At 41.5% G+C, this 26,623-nt stretch overlaps 1 protein-coding gene across 5 annotated transcripts in view; it reads left to right on the forward strand.

Annotated features, from left to right (window-relative positions):
- SGK3 (serum/glucocorticoid regulated kinase family member 3) overlaps window positions 1-26,623 on the forward strand; it is a 140,011-nt gene that overhangs the window by 84,007 nt on the left and 29,381 nt on the right. For 4 of the 5 annotated variants that reach the window (XM_077492822.1, XM_077492821.1, XM_077492824.1 and 1 more), the window contains 2 exons: window positions 2,764-2,839; window positions 24,996-25,083. In XM_077492822.1, coding sequence (XP_077348948.1) covers window positions 2,764-2,839; window positions 24,996-25,083 — 164 coding nt within the window. Of the gene's footprint in view, window positions 1-2,763; window positions 2,840-19,261; window positions 19,365-24,995; window positions 25,084-26,623 lie in introns of those variants that run through there. The other variant, XM_077492825.1, reaches the window with a different exon arrangement.

Below are 26,623 nucleotides of genomic sequence, written 5' to 3' on the forward strand. Positions count from 1 at the left end.
TATCCAGCGACGGACGGTCATCTCTCCAGCGATGGCTCATCTCATCCAGCGCAGCGAATACATCCTTCTTCTGTCTCCGTGGAGGAGACACTGCAGGCATTCCGGCGGCTGACGTTTCTTATATACGGAGGGCGGGGGCACCTGTCACCTGACCCCGCCCCCCTCTGACGCAAGGGGAAACCCGGGGTTCCCTGTGACGTATGGGTGACCCCGCACCCCTCTGATGTAACACAGGCAGGTTTCCGTTACATCAGAGGGGGCGGGGTCACCCATACGTCACGGGGAACCCCGGGTTTCCCCTTGCGTCAGAGGGGGCGGGGTCAAAGTGACGGGTGGCCCCGCCCTCCGTATATAAGAAACGTCAGCCGCCGGAATGCCTGCAGTGTCTCCTCCACGGAGACAGAAGAAGGATGTATTCGCTGCGCTGGATGAGATGAGCCATCGCTGGAGAGATGACCGTCCATCGCTGGATAGCAAGAGTGGATTACCGCCGCTGGAATCTTTTTTTTATTTTTTTATTTTTAATAAAGGAATTTTTCAAAAGTGTGTTTGTTTTATTTAACCATTTTTTACACTTTCTTTGTGAAATGGTAGGGGTACTTTTGTACCCCCTTACCATTTCAAACAGGGGGGGGGCCGGGATCTGGGGGTCCCCTTGTTAAAGGGGGCTTCCAGATTCTGATAAGCCCCCCGCCCGCAGACCTCCACAACCACCGGCCAGGGTTGTGGGGATGAGGCCCTTGTCCTCATCAACATGGGGACAAGGTGCTTTGAGGGGTCACAGACCCCCAAAGCATCCTCCCAATGTTGAGGGCATGTGGCCTGGTACGGTTCAGGAGGGAGGGGGGGCCGCTCTCTCGTCCCCCCTTCTTTTCCTGCGGCCTGCCAGGTTGCGTGCTCGGATAAAGGGTCTGGTATGGATTTTTAGGGGGAACCCCACGTCTATTTTTTTTTTTTTATTTGACGCGGGGTTCCCCTTAATATCCATACCAGACCTGAAGGGTCTGGTTATGGATATTTAGGGGGAACCCCACGTCAAATTTTTTCTTAAATTTGAGGCAGGGTTCCCCTTAATATCCATACCAGACCTGAAGGGCCTGGTAATTGAATTTGGGGGACCCCCACGCTTTTTTTTTTATTTATTTTTTTATCAAAGACTTTCAATGAGTGTTCTCTGTATTACGGAGCCGACAATTCATAATAGCTGCGAGTGATTTTAAAGGACTTTTTTTCCTGCATAAATGACACTTTGTGCAGGGACAGTTCTAAGCACGGGAAACATGCGCCCCTACACAGGCATACTATAGACAACCCCCCCCCCCCCCCCTATGAAATTTAAAGGAATATTACACTTTTATTGTTTCACTTTAATCATTATTAAAATCACTGCTCCCGAAAAAACGGCCGTTTTTAAAACTTTTTTTTTGCATTGTTACATGTCCCCTGGGGCAGGACCCGGGTCCCCAAACACTTTTTAGGACAGTAACTTGCAGAATCTTTTCTCTCTGTCAAATCTTTTTTCTCTGTCGAATATTTTCTCTATATAATCTTGGACTAATAGAGGTAAGGTTAGGCACATTCGAACACAGGTTCTATAGACACAGATTGTTGTCAGAGTGATGTCGAATCTCCTATTCTATATCGAACTGTTGTAACAATGAAAACGAAAATAAAGCATTTATTTATGTCGGATCTTTCGTTTTTCGGATTTTGTGCGAAAATAGCTGAAATTCGGACGAAAACGAATGCACATGTCTAGTATTCACACCTTTTGGGATTTAAAATAACATTCCTTTTAACACATGCTTTCACGCGTACTTTGTTATTTTGATGCAAATCTGCATTTTAATGCTCATGCTTCATACTATAGTTTTTAATACAGTTAAAATGTTTCTAGGCCTAAACTGTTCATTTTTTGACACAGTGTGACAGTGTTTAAACCCCTGGCAGATTTGTTTTTTGCTCTCTGTGTTCACCCATGTGTTTAAACCACTGGTAGATTTTTTTTAAATTTATTTTTTGCTCTCTGTGTCCACCATGGGTGTGCTTATCCTCTCTATTTAGCCCATTAAACTTTGTCACCAGGACAGAAAAAGACTGAAATTTTACAGTTATCGCCAGAATGGGAGGTGAGGGAATCCTTCCAGTTTTGTAAGCAGGGATTTTCCCTCGTGTTAGAGACATTTGCTTTCACTTCCTACTGTGTCTTTGAGGGCAGATACAGACAGAAAAAAAGTATAACTATTATAACTATTATAGTATAACTACTAAAAATAAGTTTAACTATTACCTTTCCAAATTAAATTTTTATATATATATATATATATATATAATATATATTATTATTTTTTTTTAATATCCTCTAATTTTCAGTATAGATCATGTGCATGTCAAAGGTTTAGGCAACACAACAAGAAGACCAGATGTAAAAGGACAGAAATTGGCTCCTAAAACACCATTATTCTCCTTTTTATTCAGATAGACTGTATGTAGAAATTACATTTCAGTCTCATTGATATACAGAAACTGCTGGACAGATAGGTATCTGTCTGTGTTGCCCATCAACATCCTACATGTTTCTAATCAATCCTACAATGACAACTGAGTTTTCATTGGCTGTTGTCAGCAACACAGACATACCTCCTTTCCACCAGATTTTAGTCCCTGTCCTGCTAATGATATTTTACTTGTTTTAATTTCTTGTGTAAACTGATCCAGAGAGCTGTGGTTCCACAATGATTTTTTTTCCCCCACTCTGTCCAGAGTTTATTCAGCAGCGGAGAGCAGGTCTGAATGAATTTATTCAGAATTTACTCCAACATCAAGAATTATGCAGCCAGTAAGTATCTTTTATTTCCCTCCTTTTGTCATGTGTATTTTGTACGTTATATTAACCACTTAAGGACCGAGCCTCTTTCTGAGATTTGTTGTTTACAAGTTAAAAACATTTTTTTTGCTAGAAAATGACTTAGAACCCCCAAAACATTATAAATTTTTTTTCTAATACCCTACAGAATCAGGTCATACAAGCACACTTTTTGGGAAAAATATAGTTTTTTGAATAAAAAAATAAGACAGCAGTAAAGTTAGTTTATATTGTGAAAGATAATGTTATGCCAAGTAAATTGATACCTGTGGAATGGCGACAAACCCTTAAAAATCTCCATAGGCGACATTTAAAAATCTGTACAGGTTGCATGTTTTGAGTTACAAAGGAGGTCTAGGGCTAGAATTATTGCTCTTGTTCTACCGATCGTGGTGATACCTCCCATGTGTGGTTTCAACACCGTTTTCATATGCCTGCGCTACTCACGTATGCGCTCACTTCTGCACGCGAGCTCGTCGGGACAGGGCGCATTAAAAAAAAAAAAAGTATTATTTAATTATTTAATTTTTTACACTGTTTTTTTTTTTTTTTTTACACTGTTTTTTTTTTTTTTAGTCACTTTTATTCCTATTACAAGGAATGTATACATCCCCTGTAATAGAAAAAAACATGACAGGACCTCTTAAATATGAGATCTGGGGTCAAAAAGACCTCAGATCCCATATTTAGACTAAAATGCAATAGAAAAAAAAATGTCCCTTTTAAGAGCTGTAGGCGGAAGTGACGTTTTGACGTCACTTCCGCCCAGCAATTGTATCGATATGGGTGGGCCATCTTCCCCTAACTTGTCTCCATATTGAGCCAGCAAGAGGACGTGGTCCCCGCCGCCGCCAGCTGCTGCCATAACAACGATATCCTCCTTCAAACAGCCGCGGGCGGTCTGTAAGTGGTTAAGAAGAAATGTTTCTCCAGTATTCTTGTTAGGTTAACAAATTCATACTGTGCCTTGCAAAAGTATTCACCCCCTTGTCATTTTTATGTTTTGTTGCCTCACAACCTGGAATTTAACATGGATTGTTTGAGGATTTGCATCATTTAATTTACAGAACATGCCCACAACTTTGAAGATGTGTTTTTTTTTTTTTTTGTTTTTTTTTTTTTGTATTGTTTTTTGTTTTTATTGTGAAGCAAACAACAAATAGGACAAAATAACAGAAAAAGTCAATGTGCATAACCATTCACCCCCCCCCCCCCCCCCCCCAAAGTCAATTCTTTGTAGAGACACCTTTTGCGGCAATCACAGAGCTCCAAGTCGCTTTGGATAAGTCTCTATGAGCTTGCCGCATCTTACCACTGAGAATTTTGCAAATTCCTCATTGCAAAACTGCTCCAGCTCCTTTAAGTTGGAAGGTTTGAGCTTGTGAACAGCAATCTTTAAGTCTGACCAAAGATTTTCTATTGGATTGCGGTCTGGGCTTTCACTAGGCCATTCCATCACATTTACATGTTTCCCCTTAAACCACTCAAGTGTTGCTTTAGCCGTGTATTTGGGGTCATTGACCTGCTGAAAGGTGAACCTCCATCCTAGCCTCAAATCACACACAGAGTAGTACAGGTTTTGCTCAAGGATATCCCTGTATTTATCACCATCCATCTTTCCCTCAACTCTGACAAGTTTCTCAGTCCCCACTGGTGAAAAACATCCCCACAGCATGATGCTGCCACCACCATGTTTCATTGTGGGGATGGTGTTCTTTGGGTGATGTGATGTGTTGGGTTTATCATAGCGTTTTCTTTGATGGCCAAAAAGTTCAATTTTAGTCTCATCGGACCAGAGCACCTTACCCCACACATTTTGGGAGTATCTGACATGCCTTTTAAACAAACTCAAAAGGTGCCATTTTGTTTTTTGCTGAAAGTAATGGTTTTCTTCTGGCCTCTACCATAAAGACCAACTCTATGGAGCGTGCGGCTTATTGTCGTACAGATGTATGTACAGATACTCCAGTCTCTGCTGTGGAACGCTGCAGCTCCTCTGGGGTTACCTTAGGTCTTTGTGCTGCCTCTCCGGTTAATGCCCTCCTTGCCCAGTCCATGCGTTTGGTGTGCAACTGTCTCTTGGCAGGTTTGCTGTTGTACCATGTTCTTTCCATTTAGTTATGATAGATTTGATGATGCTCCTAGGGATCATCAAAGATTTGGATTTTTTTTATGACCGACCCTGACTTGTACTTCTCAACAACATTGCCGTTTACTTGTTTGGAGAGTTCCTTGGTCTTCATGGCAGTGTTTGTTTAGTGGTGCTTCTTGCTTGGGTGTTACAGCTTCTTGGGCCTTTCAAAATGGTGTGTATATGTAATGACAGATCATGTGACTCTTAGATTGCACACAGGTGGACATCATTTTACTAATTATGTGACTTCTGAAGGTAATTGGTTGCACCAGAGCTTTTTATGGGCTTCATAACAAAGGGGGTGAATACATATGCACATGCCAATTATTAGTTTTTTATTTCTGAAAAATAGTGTTATGTATATTTTTTTCCAGTTTTACTTCACCAACTTAGACTATTGTGTTCTGATCCATCACATATAATTCAGATTAAAAAAACATTGAACTAAAGTCTGTAATGTTACAAAATAGGTAAAAATCCAAGGGGTTTACTTTTGCAAGGCACTTTAAGTATTTAATGTACAATGTCAGGTTAAGAAGCCAATATACTGTAGAAGGCTGTAAGTTCCCTTGTAGTATATGTTTAGCACAGTGAAAAAATGTGAACTATGTGCAAGAACCTGTAAGATCATGTAGAACATGCTAGCTTCAGTCCTCAGTTACCTTTGTACAGACAACTCATGACCATTTAAAGTGGTAGTAAAGGCCCTCTCTTTACTTACAATCAGGCTTACCTGGAGGTACAATGAATATCTCCTAAATGTACACTGTTTAGGAGATGTTCACATTGGCAATAGCTGATGACGTCACCTGTGCATGTGCAGTGATGCTCTGCATTCCAGGGCATACACTCTGCCCTGGAATGCAGAGCGCTGTACCCTGGCCTGGGCTACAGCACACATGCCCTGGAGTGTCATCATCACAGCTTTGGCCATTTAAGTGGCCAGAGCTCGTGAACCCGGAAGACCGGATGAAGGTGGAAGCGCTGGGGGAGCCATGACAGTGCTGTGCTGGAGGGCTCTGTTTGCAGGTAATCCCAGTGCATACTAGCACATTATGGTATAATTCTGCAGGGGGCCCAATCTTTTCTTTTTTAGGCTGGTAGTTTACTATCGCTTTAAGTTGTGTCATTAAACATCTTACAATTTAATGCTATTAGCATATATCTGACACGGCCGGTTATGTTTTAAATATATTTTGATAATCTGATTTATTAAAGGAGTTCTATGGTCACTGCAAACACTTTCATTTTATATCATTAGCATTGTAATAGCAACAAAAACAAACCAATATAAGTTTATTTGAAAAGCCTCCTTATTGTTTGTCTGTTGGCCTTACCTTTTTACAATTTCCTGGATTCCCTGCATGCTTTGTGGCTTCTCCTCTGCTGTTTACTTTCAGTTTCTAAAGACTACATATCCCATGGTACCCTGCTGTTGGCAAGCAGTGGTTCCTGCACTGCCTCTTGAAACTCTTCTTTCTCGGCACCTCTGGAGTTCAGAAGGCAGGCTCTGAGAAATGTGTGACGCATCTGTGCCTTATCGGAGGGCATAGTGAATATGTGTCACAGAAAGTAAATATGGTGGGGGGGGGGGGGGGGGGTGTCTTCACAAAGAGTGTTTAAAAATTGCAAGATCATTCAGATTAATAGGAGTAGGCCAATAGAAAAAATACAATGTAAAAATAATTATATGATTTTACTTTTTGATCATAGATACACTTTAAGAAGTATAGGCAACATGGTAGGTTATAGCCCTGTGGTCTGACAGTTTCTGGGTCCTGGGTTCAGTTTCCACCAAATTTGCCATCTGCATGTTTGCATGTTCTTCTGATATTTCTGATGATTTCTCCTGGGAGGTCTATTCAACTTCAATAACCCAGCTATATGATGTCGGGTTAATCATCTTCCAGCACAGATGGCACTTGCTTCTATGTACATGTACCTGGATGAATATGGGCAATATATTGGATTGTTTCTTCCTTTGCACCAAAAAAATTTATGCAAATGGTTGTTCTCTTCTGTAGGCCACTGCAGAACACACTGGTGCTATATAATTAAAAAAATATGGACAAGTCTGATAAGTCTAGTATGAGGTCCAGAATAAAATGTGTAACTAGATATTACTGCTGTATACAAAATGTGTCGTGACAGGTACACTTCCAGTAGATAACACATACAGAAAGTATTCTCTTGCTCTTTCTACATTTCATTTTCTGATTATTTATGGAGATAAACACAAGACAAATCTGATGTAAGGAATGCAGTAATCCATAACCAATAACCTCCAATCTGAAATTGTCTCTTTGTTGATCTATCTGCAGTAATTTGAATCTTGCAACACATATTGCAATCTGATTGTACAATTTCAATTAGATCTTCCAACAGTTAAGCCTGGCACACACTATCGGTTTTTGTTTGTTCAACCCAGCATGCTGAACAAAAAAAAAATAACTGAGAAGTTTTGTGTACTAATTATTCGATGTTACTACAGGGATCTCATTGCAGAGCTATTGTGTTCTGACCAGGGCCGGACTTACCATTGGGCTTGACTGGGCTCAAGCCCATGGGCCCCACGGAGATACATAGCTGAGTGAACTCGGCTCGGCTCACAGTCACACCCAATCCCACCCTATGATGGACATAACACAGGGACCTAGCCGAGTACACTCGGCTACTCTCGGCTCCGCTCAGGACTGCGAGAGGACCTGAGAGCAGCCGAGAGGACCAAAGAGCAGATGAGAGGATCAGAGCCACCGGGATACACAGGACTCTGTATCTCAGCGGCGCCATTTCTAAACTTCAAGACTGCAATGACAAAGCTGCAAATGACAATGGGGCAAGGCTGCAAATGACAAGGCTACACTGACAAGGCTGTAATGACATTGGACAAGGCTGCAGATGGATGGGCAAGGCTGCAGATGGACACTGGTAAGGCTGCATTGATGAGCATTTAAATTTAAGTTTTTTCCTTAAACTTCCCTCCTAAAAAAAATTCTTATGAAAATTCCCCCCTAAACTTGGGGTGCGTGTTATACGCCAGCACGTGTTATACGCTGATAAATACGGTAATATATAGAAGGTAGGGCCCGAAAGTGACTCAAGCCCAGGGGCCCCCACCACCCTAAGTCCTGCCATGGTTCTGACCCCCCCCCCCCCCCCCACCAGAACACACTGGTCAGCACTCGCAGCCGTTGGCTGCCAGCAGTGAATGGGAGCCGATCGGATGCTGGTTTTTCAGCATGTCAATTCAACAGAAGTCAGACAGGCTGGTGTACACACGGGCCGAATGTCGGCCGCTTCCTGTTGAACCAACTGATGTATGTGTATATGTATGTACCCGGCTTGACTGTATATAGTGTAAGGACCCACCTGATTGGATACAGATTGGATAATTTAGCTAGGTCCCTATATTACATAGACTTGGTAAATTTGAATGTGCAAGAATTGTATAGTCAAATTGTAATGTGTGTGGGGGCTCTTAGTTACGGTGGACGTCTATAAGTCCATTTTATTCCAAATAATTGTTCCTTCCACTGGATATATTAAATAGTTGTAGCAGTATCCTAATCCTGCATGTAGGGAGCTGTGGAGGAGTAGTCTAAACTTCTATTCATAAGACCTTAATCCTGACAGCCCTCTGCTAATCAGACACGCAATGACATGTGTTACGGTGTAGTACTGTATTGATTTCTTGAAATAGAAGGTATGGCATGACCTCATTTCCAAAAAACAAGAAGTTATTCCACAATCAGGGCAGTGGGCAGAGACAGGCAAATCATTTCTTTATTTCTTAGTTACCGCCTACACACTTGGAACTGCTAATGTATATAGTACAGCCTGAAGTTCTAGCCTTAGTGCAAGCTCCAAAGGGAACGCCTCCATTAGAATGTAAAGTACAGCAATACCTTCTTAAAGCAGTATTAAACCCAAGAGTAAACATTATTATATTGCAAAAGTAAAGTAAAAAACAGAAGGCGCTTCTAAGTGGAGTATTGAGGAGTATTTATTCATTAAAAGCGGTTCAAAACACTTACAATGTAGTAGATCAAATGAGCATCTCAGTCAGCATAATAGGCATCCTGTAGAGTCCTGGGACAGGAGAGGAAGCCACACTGGAACGTATAGGTCGGAGCTGACGTCAAGGGTGTGGTAACACATTTTGGAGCATGAGCAATTCGCTTTTTCATCAGACCCCTGAGATGCTCATTTGATATACTGCATTGTAAATAGCTTTTTATTTCATTTTATAACATACATAAAACAATAGGCCACAGCTTGTGGACACTGACCACCTGTGAGTGTTTTTAACCACTTCTATGAATAAATACTCCTTAATACTACACTAAGAAGCGCCTTCTGTTTTTTATTTTTAGTTTTGAAGTGCTCCTGCAAGTGCTCTCCCAGTCTTTCCACCTCCCCTTTACCTTGAAGTTGAAGCTGATGCAGATGTGACAAAAATCTAGTACAGTTCATTGGAGGCATTTCCTGATGGAAGCGCCATATTGCTTTTCCTATTATAATATTGAAGCCTACCATTTCTGATAGATGCAATGGCTGCATTCATTAACTTTTTTAGGCTTTCTTCCTTCTGTTTTCATCTGATCATCCACTCAGTAAGTCTGTTGTTTTTCAAGCTCTCCTGCAAATGTATTTGTTTTTACAGAGATGAGACAAACCATTTATCACATTTAATAGAGAATTCAGAATTCCCCCCAAAAGTAAAAAAATAAAACAGCAGCGATCAACGCGCTCATCCATAAGCATAAGTTCCTTCTGCAAGTGAATAATCTACCCAAACAAAAATGTAAAAATTCCCCATCTTCACAGCCAAAATCCCCCTCCCAGCACATGTCTTTGCCCCCAATCCCTCCTTCCAGCTCAAATTCCCCCCCCCCATTCCCCACAAATTACCCCTCCTAGCACACATCATCTTTCCTTCCAAATCTCCTTTCCTAGCATAAATTCTCCCCCAAAAGCCCCCCTCCTAGCACAAATACTCTCCCAAAAATCCCCCCTCTTAGCACAAATCCTCTCCACAAATTCCTCCCTCCTAGCAGAAATCCTCCCCCACAAATCCCCCCTCCTACCATATCACTAATCCTCCTAGCACAAATCTTATCCCACAAATCTCCCCTCCTAGTACAAGTTCTTTCCCCCAAAACCCCTCTCCCAGCACAAATCCTCTTCCCTCAAATCCATCCTCTTAGCACAACCCCCCCCCAAATTACCTTTCCCAGCACAAATCTCTGCCCCCAATTCTTCCCCTCTAGCACAAATCGTCCCCAATTCTGCCCCCTAACATATTTGTGCCCCCCCCCCCCCATTCCTCCTTCTAGCACAAATTCCCCCTTTCCTCCCTTCCCCCCATTACTCTCTCCTTCCCCCCTCCAATCTTACAGGAGTAGTGGGCTCTCTGTGCCCCCCCCCCCCCCCATGAACATTGTACGCACACTCACTGCAAGTCCGAAGAGAAGTGTCAGCGAGGAGAGAGCTCCATTCAGCAAATAACACAGGATCCTCTTACATTGGATGGTACATGGCTTGATTACCTAACCCCTACCTCCTCAATAAACTGCTTGTCTTCCATAAATGTGGTTAGGGGGCGGGTAATCAAGCCGTGTACCGTGCAATCTAAGAAGATCCTGTGTAATCCACTGTATGGAGGAGCACTCCACCAACATGATCAGGGAGAGCACAGAAAGCCCATACCTCCTCCCAGCTCTCTTCTGGCTGACACTTCTCCTGTCCGGATTTGCAGTGGGTGTGGGTACAATGTTCATGGTGGGGCGGCCTGGGGGGCACAGCCCGCCCAAGCACCCCTCCTAGATCCAGCTATGTACAGGCGGGTGCCCCTCGAGGAAGGGCACCTGTAGGCTATGTCTACAGTCCCTAATGGGAAATCTGCCCCTGGGGGCTTAGGGGGGCTGCACATAGAAGGTTTTTACCTTAATGCATAAAATGCATTAATTAAAAAAAAAAAAAAAAAAAAACTTTCTGCCTTTAAAACCACTTTAACATTCCTCCCCCTACCCCCAGGCTGAAAACACTGCTGTCTGCTGTGCCCCCCCTATACTCATTTGTTGAGAGTGGGGGCACTCTAATACAGCTGATGTGTTACTGGCCAGATCAACAGGTGAAAACAGAAAAATTTTTAAAAAGGAAAACGAATGTTTTCTTGTGAACAAAACGAAAACAAATGCAGCCACTACATCTAATGATTGGTAATCTGCAATATATTACATTTTTGGTGTTGAGTTTAATACAGATTGAACGTAGAATTCTTTACATGTCATCTTTTCCATATACAAAAAAAAAAAAAGTGTTCTTTCCTAATTTTCCTTGAAATGTTTTGACTGTTGGTCATTGGTGATTTCCAGCCATGTAGGAATCCACAGAATGTGAAAACAACTTTAGACAAACTTGTCTTGTTTTAAAAACGAGAGATAAATCACAAGTGATTCACTTGTTCCCTGCCTTCCCTCCGGGGCTTATGTGGTCACTGGCCATTTAAAGTAGTCATTGGACAGCAGGTGCAAAAAACACAATATTAGTCTTAAAGGGTAACTAAACTTTTGTGGGGAAAAATGGAAAATAAAAATAATATAGCATATACAATTGCGACGCAAGTCATGGTGTATATGAACATTATTAAAAAATACCTTTCCTTTTCAATCTTCCGCTCTGTCGTTTTCTGTAAGATGCACTATGGTTACATGGAGGAAGAATGTGTACAGAACTCCCCCTAGAAACTTCATTTCCTGCTTGTGTGATTGGCTCCCTGATTTTCCCAGAATTCTGTACTAAGATACAAGTCAGATATCAGGCATCCCCTGCAACAAAATCTCATTTTTGATGAGATCCTCCCAATAGGAAATCACATCTAAAGGAATGCAGAACCTGCCACCTTCCTCCTTAAAGCCCTGCAGGTGCAGCAGCTGATTAATAATTAAGAAATCACTCCCATTAGATTCACTTGGCAGCACTGCTCTTTTCTCCCTTCTCTCACAGGAGGCACGGCAGCATCTGGAGAAAAATTCTGCGAGGAGGGAGGGGGCAGGGTGAGCCGCACTGTATGTGTCAATATTGACACCATAGCAAGCAGCTTACTGTGGGGGCACTTGAAAGAGAAGATTATGTTTGAAAAAAAATATTCAACCTTTACAATTACTTTAAGGGCACTATTTTTAGCGGTACTTTATCATCGTCGTAGCTGGGCTTTTCGCCCGCTAGTGGCCGAAAAAGGTGTAAAACCCCCGCAAAGCATTGCCAAGCTGCTTCCTTTAGGACTCACAAGGATTAATACAATTAATAATGTTAATCATAAAACTATATAAATAAAAAAATAACACAAATTAATCATATATACAACCAATATGCCTTAACATCTGTATATTGTATAGGTTAAATTGTATATTACATATTACAACCCCATGTGTGGCATTCAAATAGCTCAAAGAAACAAAAAAATGAAGATAAATCTTACTCTACAAAAATCTGGGACATAGACCAGAAAGCAGTATTAGGGGGAAGAAACTGCTGTCAGTTCAATACGCCTGCCAGCCCATGGGAGATACCCCACTCTATCTACCTTTTCTATAGACTGTAACAACAGATGCTCTTTACTGAGATCTCTCAGGGGTGTTGTAAATCTCTGATCTCTCCCTTGTCCCAGCTGATGCTAATGGAGTACAGGTTATGTTTCATTAGCTTCTTCCCTGGCCAAGGCGGTCAGGGAAAGGGAGAGCTGAACCCAGAAGTGGTGTAATACATGTCACTTCCTTGTTCCTTTTTATTGGGGGGGGAGGGAATATCGGTGAACAAAATCCCAGGTCTGGGGGTAGGACAGCAGAGACCAGTATATGAGGGGGAGGGGGAGGAGGCCGAAGCGTATCCTTCGGTTTGTGGAAATGATCAGGCAGTTGTAAATCACAACAAATTTGAACAGACTTCTGCCTGCTATATGTTTAAAATCCTGTTCTACAAGTCACTGTTTAGAAAGGGCACTTGTAGAAAAGTTTATTTAAAGGGGTTGTAAACCCTCGTGTTTTTTCACCTAATGCATCTTATGCATTAAGTTGAAAAAACGTCTGGCAGTGACCGGCCCCCTAGCCCCCCCCCATTTTACTTACCTGAGCCCCTTCATTCCCAACGGAGGGGGGGTCCCAACTCTTGATTGGATAGTTTGATAGCAGCTCAGCCATTGGCCCCCAATGCTGTTGATCAAATCCAATGACACGGGGGCATTTGTGTCTATGGACGCAAATGCTGGACTCGTTAACGCTCCTGCCAGGTAACCCCCCAGGAGAGAGCTTCTCCTAGGGGATTATCTGATGTGAGGAGGCGATGCGAGAGCCATCGAGGGACCCCAGAAGAGGAGGATCAGAGCCACTCTATGCAAAACGAGCTGCACAGTGGAAGTAAGTATGATACGTTTGTAAACCTTTTGTGTTTAATTTTTTTCAAATAACAATCACGTTAAAGTATCTGTGTATGTATGTGTGTGTGTGTATGTGTGTGTGTGTATATATATATATATATATATATATATATATATATATCTCATTTCCCATATTCCTGTATATTGTGTTCATTAAAATGCACGTCCAAGAGTCTTTTAAAAATATCAATACTCCCCGCCGACACCACCAATTGTGGAAGAGAGTTCCACATTCTCACTGCCCTGACAGTAAAAAAAAAAAAAAAAAAAACCCTATGCTGCTTAATGTTAAACAGCTTTTCCAATCTCATTATGTAGCCCCATGTCCTCTTACACCCCCTGAGATTGAATAGCTTTTTTTCCTATGCTGGGGTCACCATTGAGATATTTGTAAATCGCTATCATGTCCCCTCTCAAGCGTCTTTTCTCCAGCGAGAATATATTTTGTGCTTGTAGTCGATCCTCATATTTGAGGTCCTCCAGTCCCCTTATTAATTTAGTTGCCCTTCTTTGGACTCCAGTATATCCAGTAAATCCCTTCTAAGGACTGGTGAGCAGAACTGGACGGAATACTCCACATGTGGCCAAACCACAGTTTTATAAAGTGGCAGGATTATACTTTTATCTCTGAAGTATATCTCCTTTTTTATGCATGCAAATATTCTGTCGGCTTTGGTAGCTGCAGCTTGACATTGCTTGCTATTGCACAGTCTATCTTCCACTAGGAAGCCCAGATCTTTCTCCATCCTTGCTCCATCCTTGAATCCCCCAACAGTTCTCCCCCCAGTGAGTAGTTTGCGTTTGTTTTTAGCCCCCAAATGCATTATTTTACATTTCTCCACATTAAGCCTCATTTAGTTGCCCATTCCATTATTTAGTTCAGGTCTTTCTGTGAAATGTATATGTCCTGCTGTGAAGTTATTGTCCTGCTAATTTTTGTATAGTCTGCAAAATCTGAGATTGAGCTATTTATCCCATCCTCTATATCATTTATGAATAAATTAAACAGAATTTATCCCAAGACATAACCCTACCACTACCAGCTCTAGTCTGCGTACACGTTATTTATTACTACCCTTTGGACGCGCCCCTGTAACCATTTTTTTATCCAAGAACAAACCTTTTAGTCCATGCTTGCAGACCTCGCCTTGTAGATTAAGCATTAATGGGGAACTGTATCAAAATGCTTTTGCAATATCCAGATACAGCACATCCACAGGCCTCCCCCTATCGAGATGGCAGCTCACTTCCTCGTAGAATGTTAACAGATTGGTCTGGCAAGAAAGGCACTTTGTAAACCCTTGCTGATTACTACTAATACTATTTTCATCAGCAAATTCTTGGATATAGTCCCTTATCATCCCCTCCAATAATTTATCTACTATTGATGTTAGGCTGACCGGCCTGTAGGTACCCAGAATATGTCTATGCCCTTTTTTGAATATTGGTACCACATTGGCTTTTCTTAAGTCAGCTGGTACGATTCCTGTCAGTATGCTGTCCATAAAGATTAGGAATAGTGGTCTAGCTATAACCCGACTGAGTACTTTGAGGACTCTGAGGTGTAAGCCATCTGGTCCTGGTGTTTTATTTGTGTTAAGCTTATCTAGTCTTTCCTTGACCCTGTCCTCTGTTAGCCATGAAGAGTATATTATATGATGTGCTACTAACAATACTGTTGTCCTTTTTCCTGTGTAAAAACTGAGGAGAAGAAAGCATTTAGTACAGTTGCATTCTCTAGGTCATCTGTGACCATCCTCCCATCATCATCTTTTATGCGGGCAATGTGCTTTGATTTAGCTTTTTTACTGTTATATCTAAAGAATTCCTTGGGATTTTTTTTTTACTCTCCTCTGCTATGTGTTTCTCATAGTCTTCTTTTTTTTTTTTTTTTTTTTTTTTTAAGCCACCGTGACTGCGTTCTGTGACAGAGAGGCTCTGTCGCTCTAAGTTTATAGGAAAAGGTGACCCAGGAGTCTCATTAAGGGTTAATGCAAGGTTAATAGACACCTGCAACCTAGCTTACTACACAGGTGTGCAGGGTCATTATATAGTCCGGTCTGAGAATTGCTCAAAGCTCTCATTTTGGAGACCGCTCCCAGTGTGGGAGATGGAAGGTCTCACCTGGGGTCAGAGGTCTCATCAAGGGGTCACAGGACCCAGCCAGAAGCCACGGGACAGAGGTCTCATCAAGGGGTCAGAGGACCCAGCCACAAGCCAGCAGGTCTCGGTTCCAGGATGTAAGTCCACTCCTATTAGGGGTGTCGCGAGAACCCAAATCCCTAGGCCAGAGGTGGGCCATGCAACAGAGCTCTGCAACTGAAGGCTAGAGAGCCACGTGTGCGAGAGAGCTGAATGACACAGTCAAAGGACTGGTAAGAGGAGCAGCAGTGCTGCCAACACATAAGCCAGGTGGCTTGTTATTTTCGTTAATTCATGTTATGTGTAAGAAATCCCTGCGTGGACAACTTGTGTATAAGTGAACTTTTCCTTTACTAAATAAAAGTGGGCTGCCACGCCCTAAAACTACAGTTTAAACTGGCGCAGCTCACTGTAAATGCACCTGCTACTTGAGTTTAATAACCCCAATCTTACAGTCCTTACACTTCTTATTGCATTCCTTGTAGTGTTGGAATGCTGACAATGTCTCCTCTCCTTTATATTTTTAAAAGGCCACTTTTTTCTCTCTAATAAGAATTTTGACATTACATTACATTAGCCACCCAGGTTTAACCTTTGCTCTTCTATATTTATTTCCCATTGGAATGCGCTGTGTGATACCTTTTTTTGTTTAATATGTTCCTAAAACATTACCATTTTTCCTCTGTGTATAATGTTTCTAGGATTAGGTCTCTACTGATGTCTTGTACTATTGAGCACAGTTCAGAAAAGTTGGCTCTTTTGAAATTTAGAGTTCTTGTGCTACCCTCATGCCTCCTTTTTCTATGATTTATGCTAAATCCGATCATCCTGTGACTGCTAGATCCCAAGTTGTGCTGTACTGCCACAATTGAGATTAGACTTGGATCATTCGTAATTAATAAATCAAGCAGTGCAATCTTTATAGTTGGAGAATCCACCATTTGAGAGATGAAGATGTCCTGCAAGGCATTCATGAAATGATGGGCCTTTAATGAGTGAGCTGTTCCCTTTGCCCAGTCCATATCGGGGTAAAGTCCCCCATTATAATGACTTTTCCCTGCCTTGCTGCCATTTCGAACTGTGATAAGAGGTCCAGCTCATAGAAAAGAATATTTGCCAGCCCGTCGTGTGAGCTGTCAAACAGCTCTAGTTATTCCCATTTTGTTAGCTAGGCTCCTAGCATTTATGTATACTCATCTTAATGTTGTGTGGGTGCATATTAACTTTTCCTTTAAGTTTTCTCATGCTTTGTTTTTGATTGACCACTCATTCACCCCTGGATTAGAGGTTCTGTCTATACTATCTTTACTGGTTCCACTATTACCCTCTGTCCTTTGCTCAGTGCTGTCACTTCTTAGAACCCCCCCCCCCCCCCCCCAAACACCTAGTTTAAAAGACCCTCAAACTTTGTTGCCTTCTTTCTTCCCAATAGGGCTGCATCATCCCTATTAAGGTGCAGCCCGTTCTTACTAAAGAGCCGGTAACTGACTGAGAATTCAGCCCAGTTCTCCAGGAACCCGAATCCCTCTTTCCTACACCAGTTCCTCAGCCACTTGTTCAGTCCCCTAAGCACCTACTGCCTCTCTGGTGTGGCTCGAGGCACAGGTAGTATTTCTGAGAAAACTACCTTGGAGGTCCTTCTCAATCTATTCCCCAAGTCCCTGTTCCTATGATTACTATCTAAAATGAGAATTCTATTCACTTTGGAGAGATTTCCTCCTTTTTCCTGTTGTCTCTGCAGAATGAGAAGGAAGGGAAATATCCTTAGTGGAACACATGCAGCAAAAAGAAACTCGACAAGGGTTTTAACTCTTCCTACTCTATCAAAAAAAAATAAAAAATGCTTTACATACATATTACTCTGCAATTAGAAATGGCACGTAATACTCAGGTTCTGTCTTGGAAAAGTTTTCTGTTTGTCCCATATAGGGATTCATTTACGAAAGGCAAATGGACTTTTCTCTTTGCATGGAAAGTTACACTGCGCAAGGGAATTTTCCCCAGAGCTTAGTGGATGTTGTGACATTTTACTTTGCAAAAAATACCTAATTACATGCAAGGAAAAAAAAACAGCATTTTTGCTTGCACATGACTGGATGCTAGAAGTCGTCGGAGCTTCACCTCATTCACTAAGCTCTGGGAAACCTCTCTTGCAAAGTAAACAGTCTATTTGCCTTTAATAAATTAATCCGTAGTTAAAGTGGTTCTAAAGGCTCAAGGTTGTTTACCTTGCATGAAGGTAAAAAACCTTCTCTGTGCAGCAGCCGCCCCCCCCATACTTCCCTGAGCCCCATTGCAATCCGTCGATGTGCATGAGCGCCTTGGCTCTCTGGGAACTCTCGGTCCTCATTGGCTGAGACAGACAATCACAGCCATGGAGCCAATGAGGTGTGGTGGGCGGCCCAAGTTACGGCTCTGTGTGTGACTGGACACAGAGCAGCGGCTCGGGAGCAAACCTACTTGGTTGCCCCCATAGCAAGCTTCTGGGGGCAGAAGGGAGGAGCAAGGAGCACCAGCGGGGGACCCAAGAAGAGGAGGATGAAAGCTCAGGCTGGGCCAATGGTTGTCTATGTTCAGGTAATGGAAATTGTCCTTATATGGGTACCACAAAAAAATTTGTTCCCATGACAAGGGCTGGCCTCTATTTAATAAACTATAAAATAAACTGCTTTTAATAGCGTCAGAATCATAGTACCTTGGATCTCACACTGCAGATATACAGTTATGAGGCTGTAGGAACAGGAGTACCTAGCAGGGCCGGTGCACACAGGCCAAGGTGCATTTTACTGCCCTTCACCGTTCTCCCACTACTCACCCGTTATGTGGTGTGGTGCAGCATGAAAGACGTAATGGTGCCTTTAAAATTAAGAATCTTACGGTCTACAGCTGAGCTGGTACCTGCTCCAGGGGGCGCAGCATTGACAGGAGGACAGGTGTCTTAAAACCGGAATCCCCAGCAGGTGGCTGGGGATTCGGATTTTACTCCCCCCCCACCCCAATCCCGGTGCCCTAAGGCAAAACAGCCTCACGCTGGTGCCAACCCTTGTACCTAGGCACCCTCACATATCAGGAAGTGAACTATCATTTTTTTAAGATGAAGTCAAGACAAAAGGTACAGTTTTCAGTTTATTGGTTAGACGTAATCAACATTTCTACATATTTCCTGTACCATAGAAAATCTTCACTTTTTGAGTTCAATTTTACTTTAGAAGAAAAGCTTTAAGTGACTTTCATTGCAGGTTCATCATTGGTTTTGCAGATAAAAAGCAATGCAAACATACACTACAAAGACACATTGTGACCCACATACTTGCGATATACAGTCGTTTTTGGACTTTTTCAGGTGTTTATTGGTAAAATATCTACAGGTGAGATTTGACTTGTCTCCTACTACTCGATTGTTTTAGCCTAGTACCACTTAAATTCTGCCCAGTATCAATAACGACTCAGAACAATGTAATATTTACACAGTAAGCATAGCACATTTAAGTTGTCTTAATTTAGCATGAACAAAGGCTGAAAGTGAACCAGTTTGGGAAGTCCTTCTGCCTATGGAGTGTGTAAACCTAATCTGATTTTATCAGTGCTTCTCCCTCCCTTGAAGGATGGGGGATGTGTGGCCAGAGATCATAAAACTCAGGCTAGTGGGAGCGATTGTCTCATTCAGAACATCTTCAGTTACAGACATACCAAAGACACTGGAAATTTAGACTCTGATTAGGGGACATGCTTTGCCTTTCTTGCAGTATGACATGATCTAAGATGGATTGGGACTCCTATTTATAGTGAGTATCATTATATTCTGACTCGTTTACTTTTTCAGATATTGATAAAAGTTCCAAAAAGTAATTAGGCCTATTTGAAGTTTTAGTGTTTTATTACATTGTAGGGCTAGTAGGCTAAATTAGGAGGGCAATACAAAGAACAATGATGTTGTGCAACGTGCCACATCCTATATCAATGATTCTAATTGAGGTCACATCTAAAAGATGTGTTTTGTTGGGTACAATGGGTGACTCTATTTTGCTAATATTTTCCTGCATGTTTAATTAAGCCCTTTACAGGTATAAAGATGATTTTCTTTGCTTCCATTACTACTTTTTTCTGGTCATCGTGAGTTGCTTTCCTATATTCAGTAGTAGGAGTGAAAGAGCAGAGAATAATGAGCTATGTGAAGGAAGGAAAGTTCTTGAGGTGCACTGGCAATTTGTCTGGGTTTTCCTTTGTTTCTATAGTGAGTTGGGAGAATTTAGGGAAAACTGGTACAATTGTAGAAACCTTCCTGTACTCTAAGAGTGGCTTGAAGATGTCCACATATTATTATATTATTATTATACATGATTTATATAGCGCCAACTGTTTTCTCAGGACCTTACAATATAAAGGGAGACAATACAGCAACAATACAATTCAATACAAGAGGGTTAGGAGGGCCTTGCTCCTGGGAGCTTACAATCTAATAGGGAGGCTGGTGGATCACAAGGTAATAACTGTGAGGGATGAACTGATGGGAGAAATAGAAGATTTGGTTTTTAGCTGAAGACAGGATAGACAGGAAAAATTGCCTAACTGTGTACGGAGTAGGAGATAGCTAGACAGATTGGGGTAGGGAGTTCCAGAGAATGGGAGTGGCTCTGGAGAGGTTCTGAAGATGAGCATGGCAGGAGGAAACAAGGGAGCCAGAGAGCAGGTCTTGGAAGGAGCGGAGAGGATGGTTTGGGTTATATTTGGAGACAAGTTTGGTGATGTAGCTCGGGGCAGAGTTGTAAATGGCTTTGTATGCTATTACTGTTTTGAATTTTATTTGTTGGGCAATGGGAAGGGATTGGAAGAGAGGGGTGATGGACACTAAATGGTTGGTAAGGTGGGTGAGTCTGGCAGCAGCATTTATGATAGGCTGAAGAGAGGACAGCCTGTGAAGAGGTAGGCCACTGAGGAGGGAGTTAAAATAGTCAAGGTGAGAGATAACAAAGGAGTGAAAAGGTTGCTTAGTGGTTTTACATATGCTACAATTTAATTGTAAAATCCACCTAAAGCCCAGCAAATGAGCACCAAGATGGGTAGACCAGTCATTCATAAACATAAGATATCATCAAATGACACCAAAGTGATGTGGGATTTAATAATGTGGCTTTATGTAGCACAGGATGATGGATTATTATTATACAGATTTTATATAGTGCCAACAGTCTACGCAGCGCTTAACAAAATAAAGGCAGACACCACAGTTGCATTACAATTTGATTCAAGAGGAATCAGAGGGCCCTGCTCATTAGAAATTACAATCTAAAAAGGAAGGGTCAGTTGATAAAAAAGGTAATAGCTGTGGGGAATGAGCTGATGGAGGAAGTAAAACAGTGTTAGTTAGAAGAAGGATAGGCTTCCTTAAAGAGAATGGTTTTTCAGGGATCGTCTAAAGATGGATAGATTAGGGGACAGTCGGACAGCTTGGGGTAGGGAGTTCCAAAGGATGGGATGTATATGGTCAAGCTTCCGTTCATTAGGCTGGCCATAGATGGATCAAAGTTTGGTTGATTCAGCAGGAACTGGCCAAATTTCGATCCATCTATGGGCAGGCTGGTTGTTATACTATCCTGTCGGGTTTACTTTGTGCGATTTACAGCTTGTGGCTATAGCTCCTAGAAGCAATCATTGTATTCTAATGACTGTGTTCTGCTGTCAGAATACAATAGTGTCGTGGAAGGGATTCCCCCATCAACACTGACTGTGCTGATGGGGGAATCAAGTGATTTTCTTTCATTCAACCTGGGATTTAAGGAAAGAAAATTGTATAATTTATGGCTTGCTTGTGAGAAAACATGTGACTTTTGCAAAGATAGTACCAATAAGTCATACAATATTATAAATGTGCAGGCTTACCTATGAAAGGATTTTATTTAGGCTCTTATTATTTATTCTTCACCCTGTTGCTAGCACACATTGTTCAGCTCTGGTAAATAACCGTAAGATTATCAAACACAGATCCCTGTGTCGGTTTACATTTCTCTTTCCTCAGGGTTCTGTTATGTGATAATGTTAAAGAGGAACTGGAGTTTTCGCACATAATTTGTAATAGCATCTTTGCCATTCTGAAGCTTCCCTCCAACCACTTTGCATATTATTTTATATATGTGCTGTGATTTTGTACTTGCCAAATATGCTGCAGAAATCTCCCTCCACTGAGTCTGGTTGCAACCATTTTAACTGTGGGCAGCTGAAGCTGCTGCCTGTTCAGTTCCTGGATTTACAGACACACAGAGGCACACCTCCAGCCCTGCAGCTCTCACTGACCCTCTTATGGCTCATCCCCCCTCCCTTCCTCGAAAACTCTCAGGCGAGTGAGGGAGAGCTGTGCATGATGTCATAAGCCTAGGCTTTTTACAAGACAATAAACAGAAGGTGGGCTCTATCAGGAGATAGTAGGTGTCAACATCATGAGGTCAGGGCATTGGCAGAGCAGTGAGGAAGTGCCAAGACTTCCAATAACCTCTCTACTGCAAAGATGGCCATACACTGATAGATTTATTTTCATTTATTCAACCTGCAGACTGAATGAAAAAAAATTGAACAGGTCCCTCCATTGATGCTACTGTATATAGCATGGGCTAATGAATCTTCAATTTTGATTACATGGGGTATTTACTGCTGACCGGGCCACCCACAAAGCACATTTCAGATTGTTCATAAAGAGCCAGTTTTACCTCTCATTTCTGTTTGTTTGAAGTAAGTAGTGCACATTAGTTTTGGTCATGTGCACTACTCTATGCACATTACACTACCCGTAGTCCCTGGTCCATCTTGAGAGTGAGGAGAGGGTGGCTATGATTTTACTTACAGTCGTGTCATGGAGAATGAGTGTAGCCACCCTTTAAATGAAAGTCAGATCACAGCAGCAAATATTTAGAAATTTGGCTTTAAATAGATGCCCAGGCAGGATGTAATCTCCAAATATTTATACAAAGTACCTCTACTGCAGGCAAAAGCTGTGTGCATATAACAATTGTGTTAAAATTCAATTCTCTGTATATCTTTTTTGTCTTGCTACATGTCCTCCCATCCAGACTCTCTTAATTTTGTGTGGGAGTTAGTATTTCCAGGCTAGCATTGCAGTTTAGGGCTGTGTTTTCTGTCACTATGGCAAATTGTCTGTGTGTGTGTCCTGGAGAGAAGGTCACTTCCTACTGGTCATGTCATGTGAGATAAAGTTACATCACATGGTGCTTCTTCGACTCCACACGACAATGCGTGAGCACACTTTTCATTCATCTGTTTACTCATTCCCTGGCTTCTTTGGCTTCTAGAATGTATCTATTTTATTTTTATTTTTTAAATGGCCAATGAAGTTGGTGACCTATTAGGAGGCCTTTGCCCTTGTACACACGGTCGGACATTCCAACAACAAAATCCGTCTGATTTTTTCAGACGGATTGCGTCCAAAACTGGTGTTGCATACACACAGTAGGACAAAGTTGTCAGAAAATCTGATCGTTCAGAACGTGATGACATTTGTTCATTACGACGGGACTACGTTGTGGCTAGTAGCCAATAGCTTTGGTCTCGTAATTTTGATCTGAGCATGCGTGGCACTTTTTCCGATCGGAATTCTCCACAAACAATCGGACAAACCCATCTTGTTGGAAAATTTTATATCCAGCTCTCAAGCTTTGTTGGTCGGACATTCCGACGGAAACAGTCAAATGGAGCCCACACACGGTCGGATTATCCGACAACAAGGTCCGATCGGGCATTTTCTGTCGGAATTTCCTACCGTGTGTACAAGGGCTAAGAGGTATTGTCCTACAACTTTCTCATATGTGCTCAGGTAAACTGTAGAATATTGGGAAACTGAATCCAAGTCTGTGTGTAGTTCACACCACCACTGACATGGAGTGTTTAAAGAGGAAGTAAACCCTGATGAGTTTACTTCCTCTTTCATTCCCTGCAAAGGCAAAGCATAATGGACTACTATGCATCGCATAGTAGCCCATTATGTGTCACTTACCTGACACAGGAGCCAGCGAAGTCGCTGCTGTCCCCTGTAGTCCGCCGCATCCATCTTGTTGGTGGGGTCTCGCAGCTCCGCCGCTGTCATTCGGCGAAGCCGCGATGACGTCACTCCCCCGCATTCGCACGGGAGCCGACACGCACGGCAGCTCCGTCGCTGAGAATGCCGCGCTCAGTGCGCCTGCGTGCCGCTGTCTACGGCGCATGCGCCGTAGACAGCGGTGCCTGTTTTCGGGCAAATATCTCCTAAACCATATAGGTTTAGGAGATATTTCTTGGACCTACAGGTAAGCCTTAATCTAGGCTTACCTGTAGGTCAAAGTCGTTTGTAAGGGTTTACAACCACTTTAAGAGCTGTATATGCTATCATTTATACTGCAAAAATGCATTCTTTAATACCCATAGCAGTATATAGAAATCACAACAATATGTATCTTGTATCTAAACCAATAGCATGGAAAGAAAATTAAAAAATAAAGGTTATGCAAAATATGGGTCAAAACACAATAAAACTAAACCTTACTGGCCTAGACCTTTCTGTGTGGCGGTAGTGGCTGATCTTAAGGCTCCATGCACACTGGACGTTAAAATAACATTATAATAAAGGCCAGTAGCTTTGCAGTGAGTCTTTCAACGTTTTTGCAATAGCGTTTTTAGCATGCAACTGACTGATCTTATCTTCAGTAAATATTTACTTACCTGGCCTAAAACATTTCTAAGGTAGAAAGAGCACTGAAGTACATGTGGTGTCTGCAGTTACTAATCCCTGGATTCCAGTAAAGTACCCAGGATCCTTGGCCCAGACTGTGCACTGGGCCTCAACTTCTAGCAATGTCAGAATTAAGCGCTACCCACTGTCATTCAAGTATCAAATGCCAGAGCCAACACAAAGCAGAACTAAACTCCCCTCCACCTTCCAGTGAAGCAACAGCTACATCCCTCTCCAGCCTCTGTCATCTTCTCCCCAGGCTTCTTCTAGGTGTCGGTTTTGGGCCTCCTAAATATCCGGCAGTAGATGTGATCCCATGCATGTGCATGGGGATACACAATGAGCTGTGCATGTGCAAATCGGTGTACATTTAATAGAAGATTGCAGGTAGGCGAGTCTGTCTTCTGGTGGAAGAGACAGAGCATTACAAAGGCTGCCTTTAGTCGGTCTTTGACATTTGAGTGACAGAGGTGGGCCTTCATCTTGGTCAGACGTTGAGGCTCCATGTTCGGTCCAGGCGTGGAATCCAAGTCTGTCACAGGTACTTCATGAGATACAGCACTGTTGTAACCATTTTAACATGATACATATGTACAAAGACATCTGATAACTACATAAAGTTTGTGTTCAACCTAAAGCACAGGCGTGTGAACATACAGTAATTTGAGAATCTAAAGCCACATTGTGCTATTGTTTATTATAGCCCTGACGTCCAGGCATTCTTAAAGCTGGACAGCAGCAGACGCCAGTCCGATCCCTCAGAGGATGAAGATGAAAGGGCAGATCAGAAGGTAAATAAAGCTCTCAACCCATGACACCCACATGACTGTATACATGCGTATCCATCTGGACACACTTTAGGTCTTTATCCACACACTTATTTTCCCTTTTTTTTTTTTTTTTGTATTTTTTTTTTTTTTTACATATTGAGGTTATTACAAAACAGTTGTTTCCTAAGGACACAGTGTTGCCAAGTCAGAATCAAACCGTTCCTCCTTTTTGCATGCGATTTCAGTTGCACTCGCATAGACTGTTTCTCACATGAAAGAGTTTTTTTTCTTATTTCTGTTTCTGAGAGATTATGGGAAGTAAGTTGTAGGCACTGACCCTGAAGCTCAGGATATTGTGAGTTTCATTTCTGCCTAAGAGAAAATTTGTAAAAAATTATGTCTGTATAAGAGGTGAGCTGCAAAAAAAATCATAATTTTTACTCGCAGGATAAATAATAAAGTGAATGCTTGGTGGCTTTTGTAGAAAGTTTTCTATGAGGCAAAAAAAAAAAAAGGTGTGTGTGTATGTGTGTGTGTGTATATATATATATATATATATATATATATATATATATATATATATATATATATATATATATATATATATATATACACACACACATACATACATACATATATATTCCTGGCAGCTTTTGTCACTTTACTTTGTTGCTAAGCTTGTTGTTAATTTTGTAGATGAGAATCTTTTTGTCGTCTAAATTATCACTATTTTTGTCAACTAAAATATGATTAAAACAATTCAGATGACTAAAATACAACTAAAACTAATAGGGCATTTTAGTCAAAAGACTAAAACTGAATAGAAGAAGTTTGACATCAAGATTAACACTGCACTACCATATAAAAATAAGTTGGGGGGCATCTACTAAGCTGCTAAAAGAAAGAAAATGAAGAAAAAGGCTTTTCTTATTATTTTTTTTTCCTCAATTTTCAATGTCGGTAATACCTATTCAGGTAATATGTGCAATGACATTACAGCCAATAGAGTTTACAGTTTTTTTGGATTTTTTTTTTTTTTATATTTTAAAGTTGCACTTCTGTTTGTCAAAAAGCAATATTTTTTTTATGAAACTTGGTTTTATTTATAAAGATGTTATATTTCACAACGGTTAAATCTGTGTCTGTAGTGCATGTTTAAACCTTAATGCCAGAAATAATAACATGTTGTTCGATTTTTACTCTCGGAGTATATAATGAGTTTAGCCATTCTAGATAAATGCTTAAATGATGCATTGCAATTTAACTAAACCCATTTGATTTTAGTTGACTAAAATTTACTGGAGATTTTAGTTGACTAAAATACAACTAAGACAATTCAGATGACTAAAATAAGACTAAAACTAAAATGGCATTTTAGTTAAGATTACGACTAAATTTAAATTGAAAATTTCACATTAAAATTAACACTATTATTTACATACCTTAATAGCACAAGTTGTTATTTACAATAGAAGTCATACCATGTGGAAGGTATTGGTCCAAAGTTACCATTAGGACAAAGTTAGACAAAAAAGCAAGGTACTGCTTTTCATCTGTGCTT

Source organism: Lithobates pipiens, unplaced genomic scaffold, assembly GCF_037356315.1.
Source record: "Lithobates pipiens isolate NorthernLeopardFrog02 unplaced genomic scaffold, aLitPip1_a1.2 Scaffold_19, whole genome shotgun sequence".
NCBI classification, from domain to species: Eukaryota; Metazoa; Chordata; class Amphibia; order Anura; family Ranidae; genus Lithobates; species Lithobates pipiens.